Here is a 20,953-nt window from a genome sequence, read left to right as displayed (position 1 = left end):
TAAAATTTTAAATGTCACTTAAGACACTCGTGAGTTGTGGTTCAACACCAATTTTGGACTTAAGCCACAAACTCTGTTTTTACTCAAAATTTTAAGCATTTTCATTTTTTTTTCAGTTTCTCCAACATTCTTGCACATTTTCTCATCTTATTTTCATAAATGCATCCTAATTAATTATATATGTAAAAATTATGTAATGCATGAATGATGCTAATTTATTTATGTTTATTTAACGTCATTAGCTTATCGCTTTATTCATTATGAGTCATTCAACACTATCTTTGTGGTGTTTCTTGGGAAATCACCACCCTGACCTCCTTCAACCTTTGTCCATTGACAAGCCAACTCCGTTTGGTCTCTTGGTCTTCAATTTCAATTGCTCCATGTTGTTTCACTGGCTTGACAATGAATGGTCCAAACCACTTTGACTTCAATTTTTCTAGAAACCGCCTCAGTCTGGAGTTAAAGAGCATAACCAACTGGTTAAGTTTGAACTCTCTTTTTAGAATTTTCTTGCCATGATAAGCTTTCATCTTTCTCTTGTAAATGCTTGCTGATTCATAAAATTGCATTCTCAGTTCCTCCAATTCGTGAATTTGAAATTTCCTCTTTACACTACCATCCTTCAAGTCAAAGTTAAGAGTCTTTAAGGCCCAAAAATCCTTGTGCTCACTCCACTGGTAGATTACAAGTTTTCGCATACACTAATTGAAATGGAGTCCTTCTTATGGAAATCATGAATGTTGTCCTATAAGCTCACAAAGTGTCATCCAATTTTAGAGACCGATATTTCCTTGAGCTAGGAATTATTTTCTCCAAGATCTTCCTGAGTTCTCTATTTGAAACTTCAGTATGGACATTTTTCCTGTGGGTGATAAGATGTGGCCACCTTGTGCTTGAAACTGTAATGCTCAAGCACATTCATAAGCTACTTGTTGTAGAAATGGCTTACTCCATCATCTAATAGAACTCTTGGTGTACCAAATTTGCAGAAAATGTTTCTTTTGAGGAATTTAGTGACTGTTCTTACATCATCCTTTTGGGCAGTAATTGCCACCACCCATTTGGACACAACAAGAATATATTCATTTGAGTGTGACATAGGCAGGACAAACAAAGTCCATATCCCAACATTCAAAGATTTTAACCTCAATTATGCCCTACAAAGGTAATCCCTGCCTTTTAGATATGCTACCAGTCCTTTGACACTTGTAACAACTCTTGTAGTACTCATAAGCATCCTTGGATAAGCTAGGCCAATAAAACTCTTATTGTAACAATTTAGTACTTGGTCGGTCACCATTAAAATGTCCCCTATAAGGTAAATTATGGCAGTGCCAAAGTATGCCCTTTATTTGAGCTCTAAAAACACACCTGCACCAATCTTGAATAGGTAAGGGTTATCCTAGACAAACTAGTTAGCGACCATGATCAACTTTTGCCTATGGTGCCACGTGAATTTATTTGGAATGGCTTCAACAACTTTATAGTTTGTTATATCACCAAACCCTGGTTTTTCCTTAAGTACGAAAAATTTCTTATCAGGGAACTCCTCTTGAATTTCCAACTCCATGCTAGTTATCTCATCATTTTCCAACCTAGATAGATGATTAGCCACATGATTTTTACTACCTTACTTGTCTTTTATCACCAAATCAAACTCTTGTAGAAGTAAGATCCATCTAATTAACCTTGGTTTTGAGCTTGATTTCTTCATCAAATACTTGATTATTGCATTATTTGTGTAGATCACAATCTCAGGCACAATTACATAAGGTTTGAATTTCTCCAAACCATAGACAATTGCTAACATCTTTTTTTTTATGGTTGCGTAGTTGACTTGAGCTTCATTTAGAACCTTGCTTGCATAATGTATAACATGAAATTTGTTCTCTTATATTTGTTGCAACACAACTACAACAACATAGTCATTAGCATCACACATCATCTCAAAATTAAAATTTCGTTCTTGTTGTGTGATAATTGGAGTTGAGGTGAACTTGTGCTTAAGCAACTCAGAAAGCTTCTAAGCACACTTGATCAAATTTCAATTTAATATCCTTGACCAACAAATTGCTCAAGGGTTTAACAATATTTGAAAAATCCTGTATAAATCTCCTATAGAATCCAACATGGCCTAGAAAGCTTTGTACTCCTTTAACATTAATAGGTGGAGGAAGCTTGGAAATTACCTCTACCTTGGTTGGATCTACTTCAATTCCTCGTTCATATATCTTATGGCCTAAAACAATTCCTTCTTTTACCATGAAATGACATTTCTCCCAATTGAGCACCAAATTGGTCTGTATACACTTTCCTAATACAATATTGAGGCTTTTTAAGCATGTATCAAAAGAATTACCATGAAAAAAGAAAAATCATCCATGAATACCTCAATATTATTCTCAACCAAATATGAAAACATACCTAGCATACATCTTTGAAAGGTAGTTGGTGCATTCACTAGTGCAGGAAGGGACTTTGGCAGCGGTTGTTTTTAATATTCTGCACCGGTTCGGGAACCGAAGCATATTGGGACGAGGCCAAAAGAGCATAGCTTTTGGTCTCGGTTAAGAACCGAAGCCATAGAGGCCCCTTCTGCCTCGGTTCAATGGAACCAGAGGCCATAGAGCCCAGCCTTTTGGCCTCAGTTTTCGTTCCACCCGAGGCCATATGGGCTTTTTTTTTTAAATTCGATAACCTTTGGCCTCGGTTTTCACTGCACCCGAGGCCATATGTGCTTTTTTTTTATAAATTCGATACCCTTGATGTTGTAAATAGTGGAACGAGACTGCTGCACCCACTTTATGACCCTCATAAGCTTATCCTTCGTTGTTGCGCCAACACGGCAACCTGTTACCAACTCTTCAACAGCTGCATTGAACCAAATTATAAAAATCAAAACCTTTTAAAGCATAGAGTAACATATTGTATTCGCATTCAATAATTCTGCACATCAAATAGTATGTCACATCTACATGGGAGAGTAGAGAGTTCTAGCAGGACTAGCTCAATCGAATGGTAAAAACTATGCACCCGTGATGTAAGGTAACACGTGTAATTTGCGGACATCATTAATCATTAGCACGAGAAAAGACTTATATGTAAGCAACATAAAACTTAGGTTCAGTTCAGTACCCTAGAATTGTTTTGCAATCAAAATTAAACTTTCACTTCTGTAGCCCATGCAATGAAAGTTGACAGTAAAGTTAGCATGGTTTTGAAACTCTAATATGAATTATAGAACAAAACTAAAAACACTTATAGCATATCCATTGGTACAACCATGGTGAAGTTGCCTGAATCACTTTTGACTAGCCCTACACCGGCACACAAGATTGAACATGAAGAATAGAATGTGTGTTTTGCTTGCTTCGAATGTATAAAAATGTAAAAACAAATCAACAGACACAAATGTGAGAAGAATTATGAATAGTGAAGATAATAACTTAACCAAAGAGATAAAATAACAGAGAAAGAAGAGAAGTACAGAACAGACCCTTGGAGAGAAGAGAATGGCGAGGGTGGACCAAGGAGTAAGGGACCTGAACGGGGAAGGAACGGTGAACGAAGACGAGAAGCTGAACGAAGTCACCGATGTGAGAAAAGGCTTTCGAGAGATCGATGAGAGTACCGAACCACCCAAATGCTGAAGCCATCTTCTATCGCAGCTATTCTTCTTCCTCTCTTCTTTTGCCACCAAGAAACAGTTCATTTTCAAAGTAAATAAAAAGATTTGAACTGTAAACGACGGAGGGCGCGACGTACGCGCGAAAGAGGGCGCAACCAGAGGCAGCGTAACGGTGGCGCGCAGAAGGCCGCAACGAAAGAGCGACGGTGGCGCGATGGACGCCACAACGAGGGCTGGACGGTGGCGTGACGGTGGCTGCCTCCTTTTCGCTTGTTGTTCGGTGGCGGAACAAGACCGGCGACCCTAACTTCGTGGACGGAGGCGCAATCGGCGATGGAGAGGGCGAATCCTGACGGAGGGCACAGTGGTGGCGGAGAGCTTCACGAGAGAGAAGATGATGAACAATGATGGGTTCGCGCGATTTGGGAACCTAAATAAAGGATATGGCCTCGGTTCTGTAAACACCCGAGGCAGAAAGAAGGATAGGCCTCAGTTCTTCGCCACCCAAGGCCAAATCATCTATTATAGGCCTCGGTCCTTTATCACCCGAGGCCAAAGCGTGCACTGTCAGTGGTAGTTTTGTAAATCTGGGGGCCACAGATGGGTTATAGGCTTCGATTGGTTGTGAACCGAAGCATAAAACCGGTTATATGCTTTGGTTGTGTTGTGACCCGAGGCAAAATGCTAAAGAAAATTTCAAAAATGTCACCGCCTCCTTATAGGCTTCGGTCCCGCAGTAACCGAGGCCTATAAGGCGAGTTAAAAAACCCGTTCTGCACTAGTGATTGCATAATCCAAATGGAATCTCCCTATAAGCAAAGACACCAAAAGGACCTATGAATGTTATTTACTACTATTTGATTATATCTAAACTATCCATCAAGGAAGCAATAATATGCTTGACCTACCAGCCTCTCCAGCATTTGGTCCACAAATGGAGATTGGAAATGATCTTTTCCAGTTGGTTGATTGAGCTTTCTATAGTCTATACACATTTTCCACCCAATAACATTCTAAAAGGAATCAACTCATTATTTTCGTTGCAAATTACAGTCATTCCTTCTTTCTTAGGGACTACTTGTATATGGTTTATCCAATGACTGTCAAAAATAGGGTAGATCATGCTTGCTTCAAGTACTTTAACCATTTCCTTCCTCACAACTTACTTCATTGTTGGATTGAGTCTTTGTGACCGAGTTATAGGCTTATAATTATCTTCTATTAAGATTTTGTGCATGCAATAGGAATGACTTTTTCCCTTTAAATATGTCAAAGTCCAACCTATAACACCCTTGTTTGCTTTTAAACTTCAATCAATCTCTTTTCTTCCTCTATTGTAAGTGAATTGCTGAGGATGACATGTTTACCACCCTCTTTTTGAAGAAATGTAGACTTTAAATAGGAAGGCAACTACTTTAGCTCTGGTTTTTTGTAATTGAGACTACGTATCGATGCTCAACGTGGCTTTTGGAGTTGCGGATGTGCTCAACTCTTTTACTTTATCTAGTTCTGAAACAAACTGTGTGATCTCCATCTCTTCATTAGCATCATTTCCTTCTTCTATATTCATCACAACCTTGCTAAGAGGATTAATTGTTGAGAAATTCCTCCTTTAGTTCATGCATATATTTTCAAGCACATCCATTCTAAAACCTTATTTCATTTCTGTTGGATATTTTAGTGCTTTAAAAACATCAAAGTTCACCTCTTCATCTTGCACCCTAACCTTCAAATTCCCATCATCTACATCAATTATGACTTTGGCAGTTTTCATGAAAGGTATGCCAAGAATCAAAGGAAGTACAGAGTCTTCCTCTATGTCCATTATTATGAAGTCAACTGGGAAGTAAAATCTATCCATTTTTACTAAGAGGTTTACTACCACTCTATACGGATGTTCGACTGATTTGTCAGCTAGTTGCAAAGTCATTCTAATAGGTAGTATTTCCACATCACCAATTCTTCTTATCATTGACAATGGCATGATGTTGATGCTTGCTCCAAGATCTACCAGAGCTTTTCCCACTATTATAAATCCTATAGTTACGGGCAATGTAAAACAACTTGGATCACGTGTTTTCTAGGGTAATGATTTCTAAATTATTGCACTGTTGATAAGTCATTATTTTCCTCTATTCTACTACCTTTTTTTATTCCCATCTTGATGAATTTTAGTGCTTAATTGTCTATCTCTAATGCATTTTCATCTTTTAGGCTTTATTGGACCATTATTTCAAATTTTGATTAATTTGAGATTATTTGGTCTAATTTTCGTTTGTAATTATTTTTAGGTATTTTTTGTGAAGTAGTTTTGGAGCTTAGACACTAATCTTAAGATGAAGAAAGAGTTGCTACGTCATTCCCACATCATTGCCATGTTTGCGTCATGTCAATTCACTTGTCCACGTCATTGTGCCAATATTTTGAGCCCATAGTGGCATTTTTGTAATTTTACACCTTAGAGTGACAATTTTATAATTCTGCACATGTCTAGTGATGTGGCCACGTTGGGGGTTTAGGGTTTTGTGGGCAAAACCCTCATTTTGGTTTTTCTCTTCTCTGTTGCGTTTTTAGAGAGCTTTGAAGACCTATTGAAGAGCCACACAAGTTAGGGTTTTTACGTTTTCTGCACATTGCCACTCTTGTTCACATTTTCTTTCCTCTATTCTTCATTTGAATGATGCATTTTTGTTTTACCTTGAGTTATATTATGAATTCCATGGAGAACTAGTTGTTTGTATTGATTTCTTGAGGAAAATGAAATGAAACCTTGACATTATTGTTCTATTCGATTAGGTTTTGTTATTTCTCCATTCTGACTTTGTGTTTTAGTTATGAAATGAAATGAATGAACCATTTTGTTTATGCTTAATTTGTAGGGTGAGTAATTTGTTTTGGGTTGTGTTCATGCTTAATGAACCATGACAGATTCATGAATGTGTGCATTGCTTAGTTGCATATTGAATTCGTTGTTAATCTTTGCATAGTTGTTTAATCGTGAATTTCATGATAGTTAATAGAACCAAGTAAATTCGTGATATGTTTGTTTTTCTTTGCTACCGTGTTGCATTTTTTAATCTGTAAACCCCCTCTTTCGTGTAGCATCTGGAACATTTGAATGATAATATTGGTTATTGGGAGACGACTTTGGGTTAATTCCTATGTACTATACTTAATTGTTTTATTTGTTCGAGTACGACCTTGATCTACACCCAACCTCTAAATCAACAATTTCATCTTCAAGAATCCTCTTATTCTCGGTTAGCAAATCCTTCACGAACTTTGCATACGTTTCCATTTGCTCCATGGCTTGAGTGAATGACACTTTTTTTTGGTGACTTCTTTATCATATCCAAGAACCTAGTGAATTGTCTTTCATTTTCTTTCTTTGTCTTTCCTTGTCTTTCTCCATCAGTTTCTTCTTTTTCTCTTTCTACTTCTATACCTACATTATTACTACTTACATCTTTTTCACTCTTCTCAGAACCTTTTTCTCTTTTTTTCAAATTTCCAAACTCCTTATGATTCTCACTTTCTTCTCCTTGCATTTCTCTTTCTTTCTTTTGCTCCGTCTCAATATTTCCTTTTTCTTTTTCCTCCATTTTTGATTCATTCAACTCACATTTTTCATTTACCAAGTTGTCTTTAATTCCTTTTCTTGTCATTGTTCCTTGTCTAGTAGTGATAGACTTGCATTATTCTTTAGGATTGATCCTTGTATTGGCTAACATTTGAGCCTCTTATTGATTAGCAAGTTCTTTGGCAATATTTCGAATTTCCACTTTAAGGTTTCTTATAGATGCCTCAATGTTCTTTTGAAAGTTGATGCTTATACAAACTGAGTTAGAGCATATTCAATCTTTGAAACTTTATCATGTTGTTGATTTTGCTATCCTTGATAAGGCATTTTTGCAGATTACCTATTTTATGTACTTCCCTCTTGTCACCAACTCGTATTTTGATATTGTTATTGTTCATGTAGTTCACCTACTGCTCTTTTTGAGTCTTTGATGTAGAAAAGTTACCATTTTGGTGTTCTCCATAGGAAAAATTACACCTCAACACTTGCTATGCTGAGCCATGACATCGTGGTTGAAGCTGCAGTTTTGTCATTTGCTTCTTTAGCTCCTCTATTTATTATGAGATGACTTTTATTTGTGCCAAAATGGCATCCCGTGCTCCCAATTCTAAAATTCCTCTTGTGGAAGGTTGAGTTTTGTCATATTGAACTTGATGATCACTATTAGCTAATGATTCAATAATCACAATGGCTTATGCAACATCTTTTAACATCATGGTTCCTCTTGCAAAGACATCTAGTAACATTATGATTTGGAGCATGAGTCCATTATAAAATATGTTAAGTTGTGCTATGTCACAGAAATGCTCATCAACTTCCTGAGATAGGTTGCTATGAAAGCTTTTGCACTTATATATTTCGAAGGAGAGAAAAACCTTGCTAGAAACTTTTTCTCTACATTATCCCAATTGGTTAAGATTTGAATTGGATAAGATTATAGCTATGTTTTAGCTTTTCCAGTGAGTGAAAAGGGGAATAATCTAACATAGAGAACATCTTGATCATTGGAATCAGTTCCAAGAGTTCAAGATAACTCATAGAATGTGGCAAGGTGATTAAAAGGGTCTTCGCGATCTAAACTAGAAAACTGATTTGTTGATATTAATGACAGTAGTGCAGGCTTCATCTCTAAACCTTTAGTAGGTTTGACTATGTTTGAAAAGTGATATCGTCCTCGCTACCTTGTATAGTCACCTAATTTTGGTTTTTTTTTTTTTTTGCAGCCATTTGGTTTGGTGTATAAGAATCCATATCAGAGTTTGAATCAGGCACCTCTACTTTCTATTGTTATTACATTTTAACTAGTTGTTTCTTCTTCCTATTTTTGTAATTATTTCTTCTAGTTGTCATTTCAACTTCAGGGTCAAAGAGTAGAACATGTTTTTGTTTTCTTCTTTGCATACAAAACAACTTTAAACAGTGGTGAGTAGCAAAATTATATAGTTATAGAATTTATCAAACAGAAAATCTTTGTACAGTTTGTACAACTTCAAACTAGTTGTAAACAATGGTTTTGTTAACACAAATCCCCGGCAATGATGCCAAAAACTTATTGATGCTCCAATAAAATGAATTTTTATAACAAGTATACTAGTAGTTTGTAGTACATCAAGTATTGTATCCATAGGGATTTGGTAGAAAACACAAGGTCTAAACTAGTTTGATTTGAATGAAACAATGTTTGCTTTGCATAGAAAATATGAGAACATATTTAAAGTTGAAAATAAACGTTGAACTAAAGTAATAAAATTGGATTAAAAATATATTAGAATAAAGGTTGAGTTCAAAGTTAAAAAGACGTGCAGAAGCTAGATTTCACCAACTTGTCCCTGTCTTTTGTGAGATATCACTTTTATCATTATAATTGTGAGTTCTTGATATCAAAGGGAGATTGAGATAGGATACTTAGACAGTGATGAATGCATATTTATGCTCTCATTCAGCCTTTAATTTTGGTTTCGTAATTGATTTGTGTGCTTTAAAAGATTGTTTTAATTAGGATTTCTTATAATTGAGTTTATTGAGCACGAGATAAAAAAACATGTTAAAAAATAACTTTTTAGTTGCATAAAAGTTCTTTGGATATTTTAGGGTGTGTTAGTGCAACCAAGTTGTGCTCATGGAGATGTGGAAAATTGATCAAAGCTTAATGAACCTTAAAAATAAATCCAAGAATAGCAAATAATTAAAACCACAAAAATCCAAGTCAAGCATTGCATGAAGAAGACAAGAAAATCATGAAAAACTTAAGAAGTTTGGCTAAGCCAAGAAGAGGAAACGAGTAACGAAACTTGGACCTTGTAGTTTTCTTTATCTTTTAAGATCAAAGGGGCTTTCATAATTCAAAAATATTTATGATAAAAGATAATTTAGGGAAAATATATCTTTAGATATTTTATTTGATATTTTTAAATAATTATCTTATTTAATTATATCACTAAATGTCAAAAGATAATATTTGCCAAATCATTTTGCCTTTAGGCCACACTAAACTTGTCCACATTTAAAAAATTGTGGCCTAAGCATAGAAAATACCATGGTTTTATAAACGTAGTTTAAGGAATATCAAAGACCACAATTTTAAAACCGTGGATATTTTATGTCATATTTATTTAAATTTGGTCTTTAAAAATTGTGGACTAAAATTAAAAAATGTGGCCTAAATTAAATTTAAAAAAAAACTAAAAATAAAAAAGAATGTTCTAAAAATTAAAAACATTAAAAAAATATGCTTGCGCAATTTTTTTTTTCATTCCCTCCCGTAGTGATACTAGATGAAAAAACTTCCCTTTCAAAATGAAAAAAACAATTCCCTCCACTAGAATGAGATTCTCTCACATGAACAAAACTCCACAAGCACCAAAACTAAATCCTCGTGAAACTCAGTCACATATCAGCCCCTTTCACTAGGTAGCCCCTTCCACTCCTCGCTCAAACTTCAATCGCTTCTCCTCGCTCACAATCCAGCCCCTTCTCACAGTTCACACATTGCACCAATACATATTCCGTACACACATTTATAGCTTTATTGTACAATGATTTCACTTTCCATATGCACTATTTTAACTTTTAAGTCATTTCCTTTAATAGTAATAATTTGGATTCTTTGTACCTATTTGGTTTAATTTTTTATTTTTAGCTCATTTAACCTTTGTTCATTGTTTTGGCCATACCTTTTTCTATAGATCTTATTTTTTGTTGATTCCAATTACAATTGATTCTACATTTCACGGAATTTAAAATGAATATATGGTTTGTTCGATTTGGAGTTATTAGGTTTTACTATTTTTAAAAGTTATAACAAATTTCCTAAAATTTGGTTAAAACCTACGAGTTAACTTTTATGGGTATTATCTTAAACTTTTCTAGTTGAGTTTGTGGACCAATTAAAGCCAGTGATACATTTGCTTCAAATTTCAAAACCTCAATAAGGCCCAATTATGCTGAGAAGAGGAGATAAAATTCATTTTCCAAATTTTAGATTTTCTGTATTCTCGCTTTTGTCTTTTCATAATCTTCTCTGTTACGTTTTTGTTCTGGAATAATGGTGAACTAAGTATATGAGGATCAAACATGCTAAATTGAATTTTTTATGGATCATTATTCACTTTGAGTTTGTTTTTATCTTTTCAAATTTTGGTTTTGTTATTTGTTATATCAAATTCTATTTTTGATATTGGAATTAAAATTAGGAATTGATTGAATCTGGATTTCATATTTGAATACAAATTGGATTGAATGATAGAGATTTAATTCATATAACCGGTTTGGTTTATTTATTTATTTGATTATTTGTTCAAACGTGTATGATAAAAGGTTTATTTGATTCTCGAATATTTAGATTGCTCTATTTTGATTTTTCTTAATTTTTCTTTTGATTTCTAATTTTGTTTTCCAATTTTCACATTGACTTTTCAATCTCTAAATCACAAATTTTAATTTTTACAAGAAGAATACTAAAGATTGAATATGATTAATGTTTATCTTTTGAGAATTGATCTAGGTTGTGCTCTATATTGAAAAAAATTAGAGAACTTTAGTATATTTTATTTCATTAATGACAAAGTGAAAATCAATATATATATATATATATATATATATATATATATATGTACTTATAATTTTTCATAATTCCATTTTCTTATTTGCATTGTAAGAGAAAATAACAGTTTCATGGGAATAACAAAAAACCTAAACAATATTGTATCGGGGGAGGGGGTGCATTGTTGTAGTAGAGCAGAGTCAATATGGATTGAGTTTGTTAACCTTGCATTTTCACTTCCACCCTGTAAGGGTTCAAAGGACAAATGACTTCTTAGTCTGCATAGATCAATGTTGATAAAATCATAAGTACAGATATACCAAACCATATTCTCAATTCTGAATCATTTATAAGACAAGTAATTAGCAATATAATTAATTATTATTGATATGTCGTACATGACTTATTTATTTCCAATATTTGTGATGATGTACTAACGATGATCATAAATACTCTTACCAACCTCCCTTGGTGCCAAATCTTGTTGTATGTTCATTTCAACCAAATCCAAATGAGGATTTACCCCATCCATCGTCTTTCCCTGAATGTTAAGAAGTGTCTCAATCAATCTATTACACACATTATTCTCTACATGAATTGCATCTAAGAAGTGTCTAACCTCTAAATTCGACCAATTTGGATTATAAAAGAAGATTGATTTGTTCTTCCATGAGTTTGTCACAAATGACTTCTTTGTCGTCTTCCCAAAGACAAAGACATGATGTATTTTATTAACTTTTCATAAATTTGAAGGGTAGTCAATGGAATTGGTGCATCGTCATTCTATTGGTGTCAAAAAATGCATTCTTCAACCTCAAGTAAGAATGATTAGAATTCTAAAAAACTTTAATGTTGAAGATATATTGTCTTCCTTCTGTGTTTCAATTGATGAGATGATATGTTCTCTTCCTATATAGGATACGCTTTATGACCCTTGACATTATACCCTGCCAAATTGTCGTAGGTAGGGAAGCAATTGATAGTGTAAAATAACATCACATGTTGTTTAGTGTCAAATTAGGCACATTTTTAGTAGTTGAGGGCACTTCTTTTTAGAGTTTTCTTTTTTCTTATTTTTGTTTCTAGACCATTTTCAATCTTTCTTGCAAAAATCCTTTTTTTTAGTAAAAATGTGTTAAAAGGGTGTTTTTAAAATAATGTTTTGTTTAATGTGTTTTGAGTTCTTAGGCCTAGTTTAGTATAAGGATACCTTGATTCTAGCTTTGATTAAGTCTTCCTAACTTGACTAACAAGAATTTCAATTGTGTTTTCCAACAAGGTTGACAAGAGTTTGGAAGAGATGATGAGGTTTAGTGAGCTAGTTACTTGCATAAAAGCTACCAAAATCTTTTGAGAAAGGTCAACTTCAACCATTCTAGGTGGCAGAAACTGTGAACATTTAATCCAAATCAACTGGATAGATTGGATCAAGAAGTGTTGGCTGTAGTAGGAAGTTAGAAGACTGGAAAGTTAGTTACCTATGAGCCTATGTAATGAGAAATACGTTGTACAAAACTGTTTTCAGAATCTGTCTTTTAGAGTTTTAGCTAGTTCATGTATTTCTTTTCTTTGAATAAGCTATAATAGATACATAAGAAGAGACATACACGCAAAATTACATGCATAGTTTTAGTTTTAGCTTTTCTTGGAGTCTTTTAGGAGCTTTAGGTGGAAATAGGGTGGAGAACTAGACTACAATGTGAGCAAAGTTGTCCAACCATCCCCTAGTGATTGCATTCTTGAACTCTTCTCTTGTATTCAGATTTTAATTCAATGCATATTTATCATTTCTCTTCACTGTTCTTTGTTTGATTTTATTATTTTGATTACATTCTCTTTTTCAATTTAATTTTCATGCAATTTAAGATTCCTTTTGTTCAGTTTTTTACCTGTTACATATTCAAGTTATTAGTTTTACCTCAAAAGTCACATTTTTACATATTTCCAGTTCAATACAAATTTTACATTTTTAGTCACTATTCTTTTCTTGGTTTGATGTTTTCTAGTTTTCCTTTTCCATTTACGTTTCTCACTATTTTATAGCTTTCTTTTATGATTTCTTGCAATCTAAATATTCAAAAATTTTGTCAAAAGCCATTCTAAGTTTTGCTATCAAAACTTGGTTCTTAAGGCTTGATTTTTAGATTCAGGATCAACATCAAAAGAGTGCAATGCCATTAACTATCCAATGATTCTCTATGCATTCATTGGTACAAAAAAAGTTGAAAACTATAAATAAAGAATCAAGTTCTTGGTTTTGCTTTCAAAACCCATTTCTCTATCCTACAACCCATATTATGATTTTGAGTTTAAATTTTTGTTTTCAGTTTCATGATCTTTGACATGTTCCAATGTTTAGTTTTGAGTTTAGGAAGCAAATTCCACATTTTCTTTAAAGTTAGGTATTATAGTTACCTTTACCGCTTTTAGTCTTTATTCAGTTGTACCTTTGATGTTTATTTTTGTGATTTCGGTTGTGATTTTATCATCTCCACAAGTTTTTTAGTGTTTTAATCATGTTGTTAATTAGAATTACAACTCTAATTGCATTTTATAGATTTTTATTCATTCATTTACATTAGGCTTTATAAGCTTTGCTAGAATTAGGCATTTCTTATTTTTTGTGTATTTTAATGAATTTTCTATTTTAGGAGTGTATTAGTATCAAATTTAACTTTTTCAAATGTTAAAATCATCCATTCATGCACGTCATTTCATCCTGACCTAAGATATGCATTAAACTAGTTAGGCCAATTTGTTGTCAAAACTAGTCTAGTTTTCTTTTGTTGTCAAATATTGTCCAAGGAGTGATTTTGAGATTTTGGAGTTTTCAGTTTGGTTTAATCATTCATTTTGCATAGTTATACAATAAAAACTTGTTTAGGTCATTTTCACAGCAAAAATAATAATTTAGTTCATCCAACCGTTTTTGTTAAACACTTGATAAGAAAAAGGTTTTCATTCAAACATTTTAACAAACACTTTTCAATTTCGCATTTAGGCTTAAATTTAGGTAAAGTTAGGACCTATCCCATTTATGTCCATTTAGTATTCTACATGTTCATGCATCATATTACAACATTCCACATCATTTACATAGTCATTTGAGCCTTTTCACTCTTTGAAACTTTTCACGTGAACAATTGAAGTGGTACACTTTTGTTTCAATGCTTTTAGTCTATTTTCTTTACATCATTGTAAGACTTTATATTATGTTTTACATTCTTTTTAATCCCCCCACAAATTAGCTAGTAAGTTACACATTTCTTTGGATTGACACCTTGGTTGACTTCCTATACAAATTAGGGATAAATTGATATTTTTGCTAATTATCTTAGGCAACAAAGGGACTTAACACATGCATCATGAAAGTTTCATTAGCAAACTCATCAAATATTTGAATACCATCAACCCACAAGAAATTTAAATCTTCAACTAGTGGATCTAGACAAACATCTATGTCATTTATAGGTTGTCTTGGACTAGAGATGATCATAGACAACATCATGTACTTCTCTTCATGCATTGTTTGAGAGATAAGTTGTAAATAAATTACCAAATGTTTAGTACTTAAATTACCAAATGGATTCATTCCATTAATAGCTAGCATATTTTAGTTAGATTAGGTGATTAAATCATGTTCCATACACCTACTTTGTAAACATAGCATTTCACTTCCATTGAAGCATTTCATCTAACACCTAGTGAAAATTAAGGTTTGATGGGCATTTCATCAAACAATTTGCTTATTTATATTTTTCAGTGATTGTTACTTGATTCTAAGTGTGTGCTTGTATAGATTAGCGTTCAGTAGTGCATGTTAGTGCACTAACAATTTTTTTCCTAGTGAAGTTTGTTCTAATTCTTTGTTGTTGCAGGTATTTCAATTACTGTTTCTAGTTTTAGAAGCTTGGAGTTAGCTTATCAAATCAATTCTACTTTGGTTTGCTTTAAATAATTCAGTTATGCACATGTTTTTTTGTTTTTAAATTTTGTTCCAATTTTAAACTTTTTTCTAGTTTTAAATTTTGTTTTAGCTAGATTTAGCTAGTTTTAATTATGCTATTTTGATTCTTGGTTAAAATAGCTTTTTGGTCCCAATTTTCGTCAAGTTGTGTCAAATAAGTCCTAATTTTGGTTGTGTTCAAATAGGTCCCAACTTTTGTCAATTTTGTTCAATTGAGTCCTTTTTTCTAACACCGTTTAAATCATTAACGACCATGAACAATGACTGCCACGTGTCACTTCGTGGTTTTTTAGAGTTTTTATTTATTTTTAAATTTATTTTATTTAATTTTTTTTAAATGTCCATGTGTCAACCAATAGCGTGTCACGTGTCAAAGTCAATTTTCTATATTCAATTTGGTCCTTATATTTGTTATTTTTGTTCAATTTAGTCACAATTTTTGTTAACATGAACCAATTTGGTCCCTCTCCAAATTGAAACCAAATTTAATTTTTATATTAAAATTCACCTTTTTAATTAAATATTTTATATAATATATTAAAATTCACAACATTATAACTTTGATAAAAAAATTAAATTTAGTCACATCTTCAATAGGGACAAAATTGGTCAATTTTAAACAAAATTGGGACTAAATTGAACAAAAATAACAAATATAGGGACCAAATTGAATATAGAACATTGACTTTGACATGTGTCACGCTATTGGATTGACACATGGACATTTAAAAAAATTAAAAATTTTAAAAATTTTAAAAAATAAATAATAAATAAATAAAAAAAAAATTCAAAAAAAATTCAAAAACATTAAAAAAAACCACGAAGTGACACGTGCCAGTCACTATTCATGGCCATTTGAACAATTGAACAAAAATTTGAACGGTGTTAGAAAAAAAGGACCCAATTGAACAAATTGACAAAAATTGTGACCTATTTGAACACAAAACCAAAATTAGGACTTATTTGACAAAACTTAACAAAAATTGGGACCGAAAAGGTATTTTAACCTTGATTTTTCTTAGGAAATATGTAGTTTAGTTCAATTGTAGTTTTATCTTGATTATCTACATTTGTGTAGCTAGTTTAAATTCAATTTATTAGTTAAGATTTAGTTTTCATTTGACATTCTGCTTTTGTTGTAGCAGTGAATTAGGTGCATAGTCAAATTCTATATTTTTTGTTTTCTAAAGTAGATAGTAGTTGTAATAGTTTATTTTGAGGAATTTTGACTTGTTTGCATAGTTATCTCATTGTTTTGGTAGTTTTAGCATTATAATTCAAATTTTTTTGCATTTCTAAAATTTTTTTGCATTGTAGTTTAAGACTCTAGATTCACATATTCATATTTTGTATCTCTAGTTTTCTTGATTAGATAACGATAAATTTCGTTTAATTTGATAGATTTGAATCTATGTACAAAGTTACTTTGCTATTTCAATAGGTTAAAAGTAGACATTAGACTCAGTTGCATATTCTTAGTTCATTATAATAGTTTTACTAGATTTTTCAGGTTTTCATGGGCACATTTTGATTTCTTTGTTATTTTTAGTAGTTAGCTTAGGTTTTGATAGTCTTTTAGCATTTAAAACATGTTTAGGTAGTTTCATAACAATTTCATTCTCTAGTTTAATGCAGTCTTCATGATTTGAGATTAGTTTTAGCGTAGTTTAGGTTTCCGAGAGTGGATTTTTGAATTTATGTAGAAATGTAGCTTTTAAGTTGATTCTTAGCTTTATTTTACCATTTAAAACTTCTTTAAACAATTTCGTGCATTTTAATTTTTTGGTTTGGTACAATTTTACTTTTTAGCTTAGTTTAATATGCTTTTATGGGGGGTTTTGTAGTGATTTTTGCAGTTTTTGTTGTTTGTAGTAGTTATATTAGTTTTTAGTGTTCTTTTATCATTTAGAACTATCTTAGATAGTATTTTTCTATTTAGATAGTTTAGGCATCAATTTTGAGTCATTGTAGTATAATATTAGAACTAGTTGTCAAATAGTATAATTTTATGGGTGCATATATCGAATGTTTTGTGTTTTTGTTTTTCTTAACTTTTGGCCTAGCTTTTACCTTTCTCATATCATTTAGAATGTGTCTAGGTCGTTGCATAGCATTTACATTTACTGATTTGGTACAATTTTTCCTTTTAGCCTAATTTAGCTTGTTTAGACTTAGTCAAATTTTTAATTTTTAGTAGATTTTAGAAAATGAGTTATTTCCTAACTTTATTTTTACATTTCAAAATTACTCATACATTTTCTTTACCTTTTCCTATATTGATTTAATGCAATTTTAGATTTATAGCTTTCTAGTGAAATTTTGTTTGAGTCCAATTTCTAAGGGACATTTTGTGTAAAGTTTGATTGTTGGAGTGTCACATGGGGAGCTTTTAACCAAGAGATGTTACTTCCAAGTGCACATGGGTGGTTGCAACTCTTTCAAGTGTCTTTTTCCTTATCTTATGCAACAACTATGAGTATTGAGGAGTGTCATCATGAGGCTTTCCTCAGTTAAAGAGACCCTTTCCAAAAGTTAAGGAACTACCAATGTGCTTTTCGAAATTTCAAGGAACTACCAAGTGCTAACCTTAGTTTAGGAGTTACTTAAATAATTAATCACAATATTAGATGAGATAAATCTACCTTAATTTTTCTACTCTTCTTCATTTGGAGATTGAATAACATTCTACTTTTTTTGTAAGTTGAACGTTGAGAGTCATAAGAGTTCTCTTGCTCTGATTCTAATCATGAGAAGCTTTCTTAAGTGTTGAGTTTCTGATCTTTGGTTCTAATCTTGAATCATTCTCCATTTCTAAGTCTTAATCCATGTTTTATTTCATTTGGATACTTGTTCTTCTTTTCCTTATCTTTTATTGTAAAACATCAAACTTACCTTGAAGGTTTCATGTTTCTACCAATCTTCTTTGTTCTTTCGTGGATTTTGAGTTTCTTACATTCCTTGGAGTTGTCAAGATCCTTCCAATCTTCTAAGGTTCACATCAAAAGAATAGCCTTTTCTTTCATACATTAGTCATAGTTTCCTTATCTGTTTTATCGAATACAACATTAGCAAACAACAAAATAAAAAGATTGCACACAAAATTTAAGGAGCCTTTTTCATGTGACTACTTTCATAAGAATTTTTCAACATCGACATGATATGGTGAATTGTTAGATTTGTTAAGTATGTACAAATCCAAAGAGGTTGGTGGTGAGTCAACCATGAACGACTGGTTGGGGGATATAAATCAAGATGTTGGAGCTTATGCAAACACATGTGTATGAAGATATGCCTAACAATACAAAGGCTCTATTGTACCATTGTTCAATTATGACATTTCCATAACAATTACATTACATAAATTGTATAAATTCTGCTTTCCTCTCGTAATCATCACTTATGCGTGTTGAATAATCAAAACTTAATTCATATCTATACGATGTACATATTTTGCTTGGAATTAAGTTGTCACGAGACTTGTTAGAGTCAGGTTTTTAGTCAAACGCGTGACCTTATCCAATTTAGGAAAATTCACTTTATATAGTTTATTAACACATACAATTTATTATATTTCATAATTTTTAGCAAGATTTTCCAATGGTCTTCATGTCACACAAAAATGAAAGCAGTGACATGAAATCTACTACACTCTAAGATAAAAATAATTGTAATCAACTGAAATATCATGAAATATTAAATGTAAATTAATATCTATATATATATATATATAATAATAATAATAATAATAATAATAATAATAATGAACTCTTAGAAAATAATTAAACCTAAACAATTCAGTTGGATAGTTTAGGATTCAATATAGTGAGTGTTACTACTCCCCCCTCTTGTTTTTATGTAAATAAAATTATAGTGACATTTCAAATTGAAAGTAGTAGATAAATCTTAGCATTCAATCTTAAACAAGAAACTATGTTGAATGTAAAACATATTTCAAAATTTGAATAATATGGTACTTAAAATGCGAACTTTTCAAAGATTAAAATACAATATGTCAAGGGTTAATACACCCTCAAACCAAATACTATACATGATTACAAAATTTTATACAAATTAATAATTTAAATCAGTTCAATATAATTGAAATCAATTAACATATACTAAATATCGAAATATATACCATAAACTACATTTTAGTTTACGCAATAGGTTTCAAATTTTCCACTATAGAATCAATTTTAATGGCCTTTATGTTAAGTTTTAATTAAGTGTTTGTCAATAAAAAAATATAATATATGGTTTTGTAAGCAATAAATATCGACAAGCACGAGTGTTTCATCTGGTTGTGGTGATATAAAAGAATGAGATATAGTTAAACCAAGATGAGTAAAGGTTTTGGGGAAGGGTTGGATTGGTTTAAAAAATTTGGAAAAAGATTTACCTTTTCCTCAAGTTCTTTGAAAATAGTTTCAATGTGAAAATTTGAATGTAATTAATTTTAAATTTAATATTGATAAGAGATTGGTAAACAACACGGAAAAGAAGACAAAGGGAGAGAAAGATTGCAAAGAAAATTCATACTAGTTAAATTACAAATGTTTGTACAAGCACTCATCATAAGCCAAAAAAATACAAGAAAAAAACACTACAAGATCAAATCTTGAACACACTTGAATGTTCTATCCTTGGAAGACTATAAAAGGATAACAACCTAATCAAATTGGTAATTGATTATTCTCACTAAAATTTGAAAAATAGGTATAACACTTTTTGTTTTAATTGATTATGGGACGCATTAATCGATTATTTCAACTTTCTATTTAATTCAAAAAGTAAGTTAATATTTTATACAAGACTTTAATCTCTTAAATTCTGAAAACATTTGAAAACACATAATTTTGCTCTTTTGCTTTAATTGATTATCTTATTTTGTACCATCTCAAGAACAATTTAATCGATTATTTAAAACCTTAATCGATTAACAAAGCCATAAAACATTTTTCATATGTTTTTGTCTTTTTGAAAAAAAAAATGACTAATTTTAATGTAAGTCATGTTCTAAATTAAAAACCTTCTTGAAAGACTCTAAAGACATGCAACGAAAGCTAAAACTCAATACATCTTTAGTATTCAAATATTCTAACATCAATAATATAACTTCCCTTAAGGTATGACATTGTGTTCTAGTCGAACATTCTCCTCATTTTCTATGATAACCCACATTTGATGAATGAGCCATACTTCGATGTTGGAGATAAAAAAATTGTTATTTTAGAAATCTTCAAACACAAATGCAAAAACTGCAACACAAGAACTCACCCTAGCTATGATATCTCCTTTTTGCCTAATGCTACCTCTTCATAAAATACAAAGAAAATAATAGTAAACAGACAAGATTGGGAGTAAATAAAATTTAAAATAATCCCTAAGCACATATGTATTCATTCTCCCTATTAGGGAATCAGTAAAAATAAGATATAATAAGAACCATTCAAAAATAATGTGTTAGAAAAATGATTAAGAAAAAAATTAACTAACTATTATTTGACTATGATGAAATAAAGATTAATTTAAGAAATTATTATAAGTGTAGGTGACTCTAGAATAGGGGTGAATAGAGCCTTAAACTCTTTCTGCATAATAGAATCTGAAACACTAAACAAAAGACCAATCAAGCATAAAACAAATTTTTATACTAGTTCACTTTAATCTCACATGCTACATCTAATTTTCCTTTAAGCACATTATTTATGAGGTTCCATTAATAAAAACATT

General features: G+C 31.7%; 1 protein-coding gene across 1 annotated transcript; it reads right to left on the bottom strand.

The window, feature by feature from the left end:
- Positions 1-275: 275 nt before the first annotated feature.
- Positions 276-701, bottom strand: LOC114175169. Its single transcript, XM_028059938.1, has one exon. The coding sequence runs from the start codon at positions 699-701 to the stop codon at positions 276-278; it is 426 nt and encodes a 141-aa protein (XP_027915739.1).
- Between the last annotated feature and the right edge of the window lie 20,252 nt (positions 702-20,953).

The sequence above is a fragment of the Vigna unguiculata genome, chromosome 3 (assembly GCF_004118075.2).
Source record: "Vigna unguiculata cultivar IT97K-499-35 chromosome 3, ASM411807v1, whole genome shotgun sequence".
Classification (NCBI taxonomy): Eukaryota; Viridiplantae; Streptophyta; class Magnoliopsida; order Fabales; family Fabaceae; genus Vigna; species Vigna unguiculata.
Note: the sequence above shows the minus strand (reverse complement) of the source record. Positions and strands in the feature narration are given on the sequence as shown.

Coding starts and splice junctions, on each gene's coding strand:
- LOC114175169 (XM_028059938.1), bottom strand. CDS start 701: ATGCGAAAACTTGTAATCTACCAGTGGAGTGAGCACAAGGATTTTTGG.